General features: G+C 44.7%; 1 protein-coding gene across 6 annotated transcripts in view; it reads left to right on the top strand.

The window, feature by feature from the left end:
• Window positions 1-12,745, top strand: part of COL27A1 (collagen type XXVII alpha 1 chain) — a 728,465-nt gene that overhangs the window by 683,623 nt on the left and 32,097 nt on the right. For all 6 annotated transcript variants that reach the window (XM_068248437.1, XM_068248438.1, XM_068248436.1 and 3 more), the window contains 7 exons: window positions 164-271; window positions 3,698-3,751; window positions 5,515-5,577; window positions 9,067-9,120; window positions 10,750-10,785; window positions 10,889-10,906; window positions 11,015-11,050. In XM_068248437.1, the coding sequence (XP_068104538.1) occupies window positions 164-271; window positions 3,698-3,751; window positions 5,515-5,577; window positions 9,067-9,120; window positions 10,750-10,785; window positions 10,889-10,906; window positions 11,015-11,050 (369 nt within the window). The remainder of the gene's footprint in view (window positions 1-163; window positions 272-3,697; window positions 3,752-5,514; window positions 5,578-9,066; window positions 9,121-10,749; window positions 10,786-10,888; window positions 10,907-11,014; window positions 11,051-12,745) is intronic.

Raw genomic sequence — 12,745 nt, 5'->3', positions numbered from 1 at the left:
TCAGCGTTATTCACATCATGCTTAAGTGATCTTAAATTACTGAATGATCGTTGTAAGTGCATTTATCTTTTAAGCAAAATAAAATATTTAATAAAGCTGGCTCTAGCCGACTGCGATATACAAGCCCATCCCACTATAACAATATATTCTTTGTGTTTTCTAGGGAGAAAGGGGGTTGCCAGGTGAAGCTGGTCCCCCTGGAAACCGTGGTAATGAAGGCGTCATGGGACATCCAGGAGCCAAAGGAGATGCAGGCCTAAAAGGCCAACCGGTGAGTCTTACTCGGTTAACCAAAGTGAGCTTAGCTAGTCTAGAAAGAGCAGAGTCCAGCACGTTATGATCTGTGTATGTGGGTGTTGGGCTCGGGCCACAATGGGGGGCAGATCACAAACAGCCACCCGGGGGAGCAGACAGTGCAAGAGCCGATGGTCCGTTGGGGTCTGGAGCAGATGCGTTGCCACCATAGGCTTCTATGCGAAATGCATTCGCTTATCCGGAAAAATCCTGCAGGTCAGGCTCCTATATGTAACATAGGATTAGTTTGCGTGTCCATTCCTCCACTAATTGTCGATACAGAAAATGTTGCAGACTTGATCCAGAAAACATTGCAGACCAGTGAGGCACTGGTACATGGCCCCTGCTGGCAGGGCTATAAGTGGACAGGCAAAGATCATGATTGGTTGGCAGTGACTGCAGGGATGGGTTTATGAGTAATAACGACTGCCTAAGCACTCGAATCTGTGATTTAAATTAGGCTTAATTGGCTCAGTTGTGAGGCAGGGATATAAGGGGTTGTTTACCCATAAGTCCGGCGTCTATCTGCGCTCCAAATAGCTTGCACGCGTCCCATTGGTCGCGTTGCAAGCCCCACAACATTCACTTCCTCCTTCAACCAGGAAGGAGGAAGTACGTGTAGTGAGGCCTGCAACGCGACCAATAGGACATGCGCAAGCTATTTGGAGCGCAGATAGACGCCGGACTTATAGGTAAATAACCCCTTATATCCCAGCCGCACACCTGAGCCAATTAAGCCTAATTTAAACCACGGATTTGAATGCTTAGGCAGTCGTTATTGCTCGTGAGCCCATCTGTTCCAATGTCTCTTCAGTAGAAGCCATGTGACCAGTGACTTGGCATTGGTCATCTGTCTAGATGTGGTTGGATGCATGATGCCCTGATTTTTTTCAATTTACGGTAACTTCACATATTATGAAAGAGAAAACATAGCTGTTTATTTATTTTAGTTTTGATTTATTATTTATTGCTTTAGTACCAACTCTAATCTTGTAGAAGCAGTCTCCTTTTTGTACAAAACAGCGATAGTGCAAGAACAGTATGTGGCGCTCTAGGCAAATATCAGATTTTTTATATGTAGTCATTTGCGGTTACCAGATTAAAGAATACACACTCTTAAAGAGGAGCTGTCAGCAATACTATCTCATAAAAAAAACACATATATAAGTAGATAAATAATTGCTCTACTTACATAACATGTATAGCACTGTCCACCTTTTGATTTTGTTGATTTTTCTATAGTAAAAAAAAAAGAGAAAATCCTTCTTCGGATTCTCCATCTTAACTGTGTCTATTTTGAAGCCAATCCTGATGTCATTTCCTCCCTTACTCTCCTCTGCCTGATTGTGTATGCATTGCCCGCTCTCGTCCCAGTCTTCAGACACTCCCACCCAGCTCTGCAGTAGAAAGTGCATTGTCTCAGCATGAGAACTATTGGCCAGTCAGAGGTGTGGAAGGGGAAACCAGGAGGGAAAGAGGCTTGAGCCAATCAGGCTGCATTAGTTAAGTCTGAGGGGAAAGTAAAGAAGCAAAAAAAGACAACACAGCATGCCCTGCCGAACACGGTAAATCCAGCGCTGGACACTTGGGCGCAGCAGCGCAGGAGACTTGGGCGCAGCCGGCGCCACCATAGGCCGTAATAGGAACTACGGCTATCACAGGCACAGGGAGTAACTTCAGCGCCGTCAGAAGACGGATCTGAAGTTGCTTTTAAAACAATAATTCGGCTTCCAGCTATTGCTGGAAGCCAAATTATTTCATTCCCCCACTATCCATGTCGGCCTGGAGGGGGAATAGTAATTAACACGGCCCGGACTTGTGCGGCAGCAGGATCAGCCATATACTGGCTGTGTCCTGCGCCCAAGTCTCCGGCGCCGTTCTCTCTCGTACGCTGCCCTGCATCTTCCTTTGTGCAGCAAATGTAACAAATAAGAGCCCCAAAATGGTGGAATGTTGTTTTATGGATAAGAAAACTGGTGGTGCCCATACATGGTATAATAAAAACATTCGATTTTCCCATTTATTTGACCAAAATTATCAAATAGTATAAAAGTTGAAAAGAATCTTTTTTTTATATGCGATTAAGAAAAACGAACGATTATCCCGTTTGTTCAATAAAAATCCAATCGGACAAGTTGGAAAAATCTTTATATTCGATGTAATGGAATAATCAAACTAAATTATGTAATCGAAAAAAAATGAAAAAAATTGCACCATGTATGGGCACCTTTAGAGTGATTTTTAACTTTTGGATTGCCTGGTTAGCATCCTTATTACTTGTTTACCAGATAAAAATAAGGAATTGATTTTTGATTTTTTTTACCCGACAGTTATACTTGAAAGAAAACCCAAGGTGGGCATTTTTGTAAAAAAAAAAAAAAAAGCTACCTGATCCAGGGGTCTATCAATAATTGTCGCTTTCCACCATCCCTGCGGCCAGAAGTGCTGTGCTTTCGTTTCAGTGACCCCTGGGGTGTCTCAACACAGAGCAGGGAGGCGGGGTGGAGTTATAGCTGCCAGTGGGCGTTTTGTAGGAGAGCCTCTCCTGCAAGGGACCCTCCCCTCGAGATTGCTGACAAACTGCATGTCAGCAATTTCAGGGGGGGGGGGGGGGGGGGGGGGAGGGCAGAGAGTAGTGCACAGGGAACACAGAGGTATGTCATAGGCCAGGGAACATGCATGCGCGCGCACGCACGCACGCACACACACACACACACTCACACATACACACACACACACTCACACACACACACACACACACACACACACTCACACATACACACATACACACACACACTCACACACACACACACACTCACACACACACACACACACACTCTCACACACACACACACACACACACACACACACTCACACACACATACACATACACACACACACACTCACACACACACACACTCACACTCACACACACACATATACACACACACACACACATATACACACACACACACACACACATATACACACACACACACACACACATATACACACACACACACACACACTTCCTGTGCTGCCTTTGGTACACTTTAATAGAGAAATGAAAACAAAAGCCATTCACTATACTCCCAATATCACTTGCCAGTTATTTTATTGAAGCCCTTTCAATTTTGAATGCCCTCGTTAGCTAGATAATCAGAGGTATAACTGTCTGAGCCACACTTGGTGCACACTCAGCAATGTCTGTGTGTTCCATGCCAATCATCATCGTTTTTTGCGTAGTGCATAATCTGCTCAAATGCTTAAAAGATTATACTACAAAGACTGAATGGTTTCTGTTTTGCTTTGTTTTTTAGCATTTTTTTATTTTGTTTTGTTGTTGCTTTGTCTTGTATTTAAAATTTTTCTAGACCCCTTATGTCCTAATTTTGCATTTCAGGGGGACGCTGGGGAAATGGGATTTCCGGGCATTGCTGGGCTGTTTGGACCAAAGGTAACATTCCCATAATATCTACAAGCTTTTCTCTTCATATAGTAATCAAGTGTCTGTCTTCCAAAACTGGTGACGTATATTGCAGCAGATAAACACAGAGAGCAATATTGCATGGAGGCTACCCTATTATTATGCAGTTACCACAGAGCTTTACACTGATCATTTGTGTCACTGACTGTCTCTCACAGTCTAATCTCCCTACCAGAGTCTAGGAGTAATTTTGACAGAAGCCAATTAACCTACTAGTATGTTTCTGAGATGTATGGCGGAAACTGAACCAAATGCAGGAAATCTATACAGACTCCAAGCAGATAACATCCTGGAATGGGTACGTGCAATAAGTAACAATATGGAGTATGGCTACATAATAGCTGTGCCTCTGATCACTAACCCCCCAACCCCCCCTTCCAATTCATCCATCCGCCGCTAATTTCCTCCCTTTCCACTGCTGTCTCTTGGCCACTACTTCAGGCACTTTGCCTATCCCATCGCCTTTGTATCCACTGGGCACTGCCATAGCTGCAATTAGCATTGTGGTCCATGGCTCGTGCTCTTCAAGGCAATAGTGCTAGTTTATTAAACAATGTGTTAATACCTTCCTCTGGATACAGTAGTCTATGGACGCCACTAAATAATCCTTTATTTACAAGCAAGCATCCCAGTGGCAGCACCCTGGTGTGTGTCAGCAGGTGAACTAGGTGTGATAGGGCCCAAATGCACAATCATTGCAGGGCCCATGACTATCTAACCTGCATTTCACATGCAACACTTCTAATAACATATGGTGCTTTCAAGAAATCACTACAGTTCAGTGTGCTTACTGCTTGGATAGCCATTGTATAGATATATTCAAAGGATGTGTCTCATTTTATCTGCCTTTTTCTTTCTCCTGCATGCAGTGGCTGGTGTGTACTGGGTAAGGGCTTTGCATCCAACACAGGACCAGGGTCTGATTCTCAGCTCTTCCTGTTCAGTTAGCCAGCAGCTATTCAGTAAGGTGATCCTGGGTAAGACTCGCTAACACTGCTACTGTCTACTGAGCGCGCCCTAGTGGCTGCAGCTCTGGCGCTTTGAGATTGCCAGGAGATAAGCGTGACATAAACGTTCTGTGTCTTGCAGTTGTTATGTTCATGAATCTGTATGTAGCCAAATACTACAGTCTCTTGTTCTGCTGTGACTTACATCACTTGTAAATTGCAATGGCTATAGTTCCCACCTTCTTCAGGCATGTGGTGGCTCCAGGTGCTGGTAATTGTAACTTTACACTGGTTGTCCATGTGGAAATCAGCAAGTCATATTTCTCTGCATGCCGAACATTGGCCACTGTAACTGTTCATGGCGCAGATTATTTACTAGTCCCATTTAGGCACCCATTGGCAGAGCTTTTTGTAGCTATCTTGAAATCCCTTCATTAGCTCACGTCAAATAATTCATTTTTAATCTACCAGGTCAGAAGCCCAGCACTGACAACTACATGCACCACAGACTGCCATCGCTATAGTCAGTTGTCTTCTTGGGGAGTTCAGTCTGTCCCCGCCCCCTTTGCTGTCTGAATAGCAAGTTGATGATCCAATTATCAGTTCCCATAAAGCCTGGTACTCCGTTCCTCAACTCCGATGCTTTGCGTGAAGACATTTTTTAAGACTGAATACGTAGCTATGGAAGCCTTGTTTCACACTCAAAGGAAAATATCTGATTATTGCGCTATTAGATGTTATGCCTATAGATATGAGCTTTAATGTGTACTGTACTTTCCTCTGCAGGGGCCTCCGGGTGATATTGGATTTAAGGGCATTCAAGGACCTAAAGGACCTCCTGGTTTAATGGTGAGCCATTTCCACCAATCAGATCAGCTATCTAATTCACTATTCCAGATTTAGTAAATTATGAGATTTTTCTAATTGTAGGCTGTCTAGAATAGTCACATAGATAGTCCATACATGCAAACATGCAAAAAAGCAAACAAACCCCTCCATATTCATCAGTATAAGAGATGCCCTACATAGATCACTGCTTACTACATACTATAGACGTATTTCTTAATTTAGTATCAATAGTGTCCATACATTTTTAGGTAAAATCTGCCTGTAATGTCATTTTGTTTGTTTTTTGAGATAAAGGTTTTGGCCCTTGTCCAGAGATTGGGAGATTTCCTTAACTGATTAGTAATGCTGTATAACTGCATTATTGATTTTAGCCATTTTATAAGACACAAAGCTGTCAACACAGGCATAGGTAGATGCCTATGGGCCCCTGTGGGTATGTACACCCCTAAACCTAAAACGAGAGGTATATGGAGGCAGCTGCCATATTTGTTTTCTTTTAAACAATACTGTATGAGTTGCCAGGCAGTCCTGCATGAGCAGTGTCTAAATCGCATAAAAACAAGCATGACACTAATCTAGTTTGATTTTTGGGTACTTATCTGTTAGCCGGGCGCATCCGACAGGGGGTGCTAATTCCATTCATACTTCATGTAACAAAAGTGTTAATGTAAACGATGGTATTGTGTTTTAAGTGGCCGTCTCGCTGCGACCAAATGTATTGTAATAAGTGAGTTAAATGGCATTAAAATCAAGCCGGCGGCAATGTAACAGATAAAGCCGCTGGCTTCAGCTCTGCCTCCTCTCCCTTGCCCTCTCTCTCCTATACAATACTGGCAGCCATGCGTGTCCCCCCAGAGTGGTTCGTCGCGGCAGGGAATCCTGGTTGTTTGCTTGTGACAAACGACTCTGGGGGGACACGCGTGTCCGTCCAACCCCCCCGGCTGCCAGTGTTTTATAGGAGAGGGGGGGGGGGGGCAAAGGGGAGGAGAGGAGGCAGAGCCGAAGCCGGTGGCTTCATCTGTTACATTGCCGCCGGCTTCATTTTAATTCCATTAACTCACTGTTTACAATACATTTGGCCGCAGCGAGGCGGCCACTTAAAACACAATACTATCGTTTACATTAACACTTTTGTTACGTGAAGTATGAATGGAATTAGCACCACCTGCCGGATGCGCCCGGCTAACGGATAAGTACCGATTTTTGTCAGACACATCAGAAATGCATGCTTGTTTAGGGTCTATGGTTAAAAGTTTTAGAGGCAGAGGATCAGCAGGACTGCCAGGCAACTGGTGTTGCTTGAAGCGGAACTGTAAACGCCGTAAAAAATAAGAGTTTCACTTACTTGGGTCTTCTGCCAGCCCCCTGCAACCGACCTGTGCCCGCACAGTCCTGGACCGATCCTCGGTTCCCCCGCTTTTTTCTCGTAGTGGAGGTCGACTTCTAAGTTGACCTCCATTGCGTCCGGGCCACGCGTATCCTAATACGCTTTCCTGTTGCCAGGCGCGCTCTGTGCAGGTGCAGTACGAGAAAATCTCTACTGCACCTGCGCAGTACGCGTCCGGCTACGGGAGCGTGAACGAGGATGTGCGCGGGCGCAGTTCCCCCGAACTGCACAAAGTGAATGTGAGCCACGTGGCATGGGACTAGAGCATCGGCGAGTGGCTGCGAGGGCACAGGTCAGCTGCAGGGGGCTGGCAGAAGCTCCAGGTAAGTGAAACTCTTATTTTTTACAGAGTTTACAGTTCCGCTTTAAGAGGAAATAAATATGTCATCCTCTATGTCCCTCTCACTTCAGGTTCCCTTTAAATTGTCCTGCCAGTCAACCATATAACAAGCAAAGAGATTATTTACATGATCAGGTAAGGCCCTCTCCAGGCTTACTCTCTCACGTCCATGTTCCACACTTGGCATGTGAGTGACATCACACGATATGCCAATCAGTGGAAACAGATGTTATAAGTGAAGCCTGTAGAGTTCCTGACCCAAATAATCAAATTAAATATAATCACTTCCAAGTGCCATACTTTGCTTTGAGTTGGATAAGGGCGGGAGGGGAGGTCTAGTCAGCTGAAAGAGGGATCCACCTGGGTTCTCTGGAGCTGAGGCCTGGTCACTTTGCACGATTGCTAACAGACAGTCTGTGGACATCAAGGGACACCTGGGCACATCCAAAATGCCAAACAAAACCACTAAAAATGATAATTCAGGTGACAATAGTTCAGTTTCACACGGGTGCTAAACAACGGCTGCGACGTTTGTGACTCAAATGAATGGATGGCGCCAGTACCATCATTTACACAAACTGGAAATGATTACAATTTTTCCTGTCATCTCCTTTTTACTTGGAAGCCACATGTTGCTTCCAGGATCATCTAAAGACCACGCTTCCGGAAAGAGCTGCCGAAGGTAGCCAAATGCTTGCAGAAAAGCATTGAACAAAACGTTGCGGCTCGGGTACAAAATGAGATTACTCTCCTAAAGAGAGGGAAGCCTCAGGATCCTATTGAGGTCTCCCTCCCTCCTCTGATGTCCCCCGCCGCTGAGAGTGGCCCGGGAAGATTAGTGGCAAGGCATTATCGCTAAACATATCGGGACCATGTAGCTCCTCTTGGTGCAGCGTGGCCGGGCAGTAGCAGTGATGGGGCTCCATGCTTCTGTGCGGGCGGCCTCGCACGGCTGCTGCGCGGACACGCTGCACGAAAAGGAGCTGTAAGGCCCCGATGTGGAGGGGGGCCACACTCAGCAAGGGGGGGAGGGCAATTGGACCACTGAGGAAAGCCTCAATAGGATCCTGAGGCTTCCTTCTCTTCAGGTCAGTATCTGATTTGGAACACGAGCTTAGGCTCGGGATTGCTTTAAGCAGGGAACCTGCTGGTGCTGGACCTTGTAGCAGACCAAATCCAGTAATCAAAAGTAGGGTCCCACAAACAGACAGATTTAAGGAACCAGCAATTTATTGTTCCATGCAATAATCACAAAGGCATATGACCGACACACCGACGATTGTTTCGCGACCACAGAGGGGTCCCCTTTGACAAGGCAATATAGCAGACAGTAATACGGATGGAACAAGCATTTGAACAAGACGTCAGGCCGTCTGAACCAGCCCTACAGTTGCAGGCTGAAGCTTCTGATCTGTAATGATTGCATTGCAGCTCTTGGTGGCTATTGTGCACAGTGTACTCAGCTAATTGCTGACTGGCAGTCACATGCCATTGTATTCCCATGTCATGTGAGCAAACAAACCTTTGAGTTTAGTTTGTCTACAGAGACCAGACTGGACTGTCCTAGATTTGTCTAGATTTAGGTTGGCATGTAAAAGTGATTGTATCTCATGCGAGTTCTGAGAATTTATAGATATTAGTGCATGATAAATCTTTTACAGCGTTCCCAGAGCTTAGAGATAGGATGTGAATATGTTATGTATGCACTCTAGTTTCTCTGTGCTGCTGTGCTAAACCAGGCCCTGTTTCTCTTTATCTAAAGGGTAATGAAGGAATCATAGGACCAATTGGAATTGTAGGACCTACAGGAAACCCTGTAAGTATTTTTGTTCTCCGTAATTATAGTTATCAAAATAAGGAGTGTTCTGCCCTACATTGTCTATGGTCACTACATAATATAGTTACAGATTACCCAGCAAGCTCATGGTGAACCAGAGCAGTGTGTAAGGGGCTACAAAGGACCAAAAAGCCCTCTTACTAAAATAGTATGCAAAAAAGAAGTTTGCCTTCTTTAAACAGAAGGTATTTGCGATTATTTAGATTGGAGTAAGCATACAATGTCCCCCACAATGTATTACTGCAAATACCTTCTGTTTTAAGAAGACAAACTTTTGTTTTGCTACATACTAACAAACAAACACAGAACATTTATTTTGCGCTTTTCTCTTGGCGGACTCAAAGCGCCAGAGCTGCAGCCACTAGGACGCGCTCTATAGGCAGTAGCAGTGTTAGGGAGACTTCTACTGAATAGGTGCAGCTTACTGAACAGGCAGAGCTGAGATTTGAACCCTGGTCTCCTGTGTCAGAGGCAGAGCTCTTAACCATTACACTATCCAGCCACTATATAGATGTGCAAGAGAACCGCTGCTGCAACATGGCTGGCCGATTGACCTTTTGATTGATTTTGGACCAAAATCTGTCACAAGAATCGTCTGGACAGGCTTAAAAATCTAGGTCTCAATGGCTCATTTGGTGCGTGGCAGTAATAGCGCTTGAAATCGCAAACGATCGACGGACTCTTGCTGGTGTCCCCTCCATTGTAAAGTGTTCTGCACCCTGCCAGTGCTCAGTGTTTTCAAATTTGATCTTTTCCCCAATGTGATTCCTAGCCTCCTCCAGTCACTACGAGCGCTGGTACCGCTGGGCACTAGTGCATGTTTGACATCACATATGCCGAGTCACGTGGTACCGACGCTCGAGGTTATCAGAGGCAGCAAAGAGTCGTGCTGATGGAGAGGTGAGACTTTAAACACAGATCATAGGGGGAAAGGGAAATTTTACACTTAGGGTGCGGCCCAGCAGGAGGCGCTGCAGGGTGATTTCTGATAGATTTCATATTGAAATCTATTGTAAATCCTTGTGCATTGTATGGGCAGGCAACAGATCAGATTCTATTGGAGAAGAATCTAGCTCATGGTTGATCTGCCCATACATCGACCAGTATATGGCTACCTTAATGCATGCATGTAATAATCCTTCCCAGCAGATCGTTTGTTGAGTGGAAGAGGCAAAAAATACTTAGCAGATGCCCTGCAAACCAGTTACCAAATTATAAAACTCTCCCACCTGTACTGTGCAACTGGCTTATTTTATCTTGTGCGCTTATATACGCTTAATCTTTTTTTTGTGTTGTTCTTCAAATTTCAGTTAGTATAAAGCCCAGTCGGTCTGCTTCCAGCTGGAACAAGCCAACTCTGAGCAAATCCCATAAAAAGAGAACTTGCTAATCTGGTTTAGTCTTAACCTGTCAGTGGTGTGAAGTCACAGTGCGTGATGTATGCACCTCTGCACTCCATCTGTCTGCCTATGGCTTTCCCATCACCCTATCACAGGCCTAACAGACTGAGCCATAATTAGTATAACAGGTGTCTATAATCCTTGCATATGTCACATATAGCGTCCATCTCAACGCAATACGCTCATTCTTCATATTCTCTCTTTACAGGGGCCAATAGGAGACAAGGGAACACGAGGCGACATGGTAAGTAGACCTCAGCCAGAATTGTATTTGGCACTGCTTTGATAGCCATATCATCTTCTCCTATTAATCATTATATGAATACATGTATCCTTCCTTCTTTCAGGGCATGCCAGGACCAAGGGTAAGTCTAGCCAGACCAATGGGATCATCCGTTTCAAGAATGAATATACTGTCAGTATAACACTGTGGAATCAAAATGTGTATTTTTAACCCTTATTTTTATCTGTAGGGCCCTCCTGGTCCCCGTGGGAAGCCTGGACCACCAGTAAGTACAGTAAAACAAATCACAGAGTGGGTTCAACAAAGCAACACTATTTTCAAGCCTTTGTTCATTAGTTTGTCTCAAGTTTTTATTTTTGTCAATATCATGGCATGCAGATTTAATGCAAACTGTATGCAGCCTGGAAATAGACCAATCAGAATTGTCAGGAAGTTCATCTGTTCTCAAAAAGACAAGCAAATCTGTACAAAACTGCACCACTCAAAGATGTGAAAATTCAATTCCATCTTTATTAACCTCCCTGGCAGTACACAGTTTCAATGTCTGCATCTGTGGGAGGATTTTTGCCTATAAAATGTTATTTTTAGTCTTCAACTAGCAATTCACTAGCCAAGTATGCCCCCCAAGTGCCTCCGGTCCCCTCTGATCCCCCCCAATCGCTGCCGGTAATATTTACCCGTCCGCGATCCCATGAGAGCTGCAGCTTCTCCATGCAGCTTCACTGTCGCTATGGCGACGATCGGACATAACATCATCAACCTCATGAGCAGTTCCGAACCTCCCCATAGTGAAGCCGGGAGCTGATTGGGAGGCTGTGCCATCGCGGGATCCCTGGGGGGTACGTATTACGGTGGCGATCAGAGGGGACTGGAGGCACTTGGGGGGCATACTTGGCTAGCGAAGTGCTAGCTGAAGACTATAAATAACATTTTATAGGCAAAAATCCTCCCGGGGCCATGCGATCCCCTGCGGCGGCTAGCCCAACACTGTGTCGGGCTTACGGCCAGGGAGGTTAAGTACCAAAAAGTCACTAAGAAAATATCAAAACCATTAAAAACCAAATATGGGGTGGCACGCAACAATATGCAATGAATTCAAGTAAACTAGTAATAAATGTTCTGTGCAGAGGCACAAGGAGAGTTCTATATAAATTATGAAATATAGGTAAATATAATACAGGACCTGCAAACGAGATAAACGGAGGAACACCAAGAGCCCCAATAGTGTAGTATGTATTGACAAAGGGGGTAATGACAAAGAGTAATAGTTGTTATACTCACAAGCATGGGTCACCAATAGGCAACCACTGTAAAGGCAGGTGGGGAGATTATCCTGACCCCACTCAGGAATAAGAAGTCACTCTCTGTAGATAGTAGAAAAGGGTCGCAACCCTCCACCCAGGGTGGATACAATATTATATAGGAGAGAACAGAGGCGCCAAAAGGATAAAAGGGGTTTTAAAAGAGCTTAAAAGCCAAAAATTTGGTAATTAGAGGAGGCAGTGGTGGACTTACCTCCTCTAAGCAGACACAACACGACTGTACATTTATTTATTAACGAACTCCAGATAAAACAAAGCAACGCGTTTCACAGGTCAGCACCCGCTTCCTCAGGCAATAGAAAAAGGAGTTACAGCATCTATCAAAACAAACAACACTCGGCACCTCTGCAGAGGTGCCGAGTGTTTGTTTTGCTAGATGCTGTAACTCCTTTTTCTATTGCCTGAGGAAGCGGGTGCTGACCTGTGAAACGCGTTGCTTTGTTTTATCTGGAGTTCGTTAATAAATAGACTGAATGTACAGTCGTGTTGTGTCTGCTTAGAGGAGGTAAGTCCACTACTGCCTCCTCTAATTACCAAATTTTTGGCTTTTAAGCTCTTTTAAAACCCCTTTTATCCTTTTGGCGCCTCTGTTCTCTCCTATATAATAATACAGGACCTAACCACAATAGAGGTAAATA

The sequence above is a fragment of the Hyperolius riggenbachi genome, chromosome 8 (genome assembly GCF_040937935.1).
Source record: "Hyperolius riggenbachi isolate aHypRig1 chromosome 8, aHypRig1.pri, whole genome shotgun sequence".
Classification (NCBI taxonomy): domain Eukaryota; kingdom Metazoa; phylum Chordata; class Amphibia; order Anura; family Hyperoliidae; genus Hyperolius; species Hyperolius riggenbachi.
The sequence above is the reverse complement of the archived record's forward strand: the minus strand, read 5'-3'. Positions and strand labels throughout refer to the sequence as shown.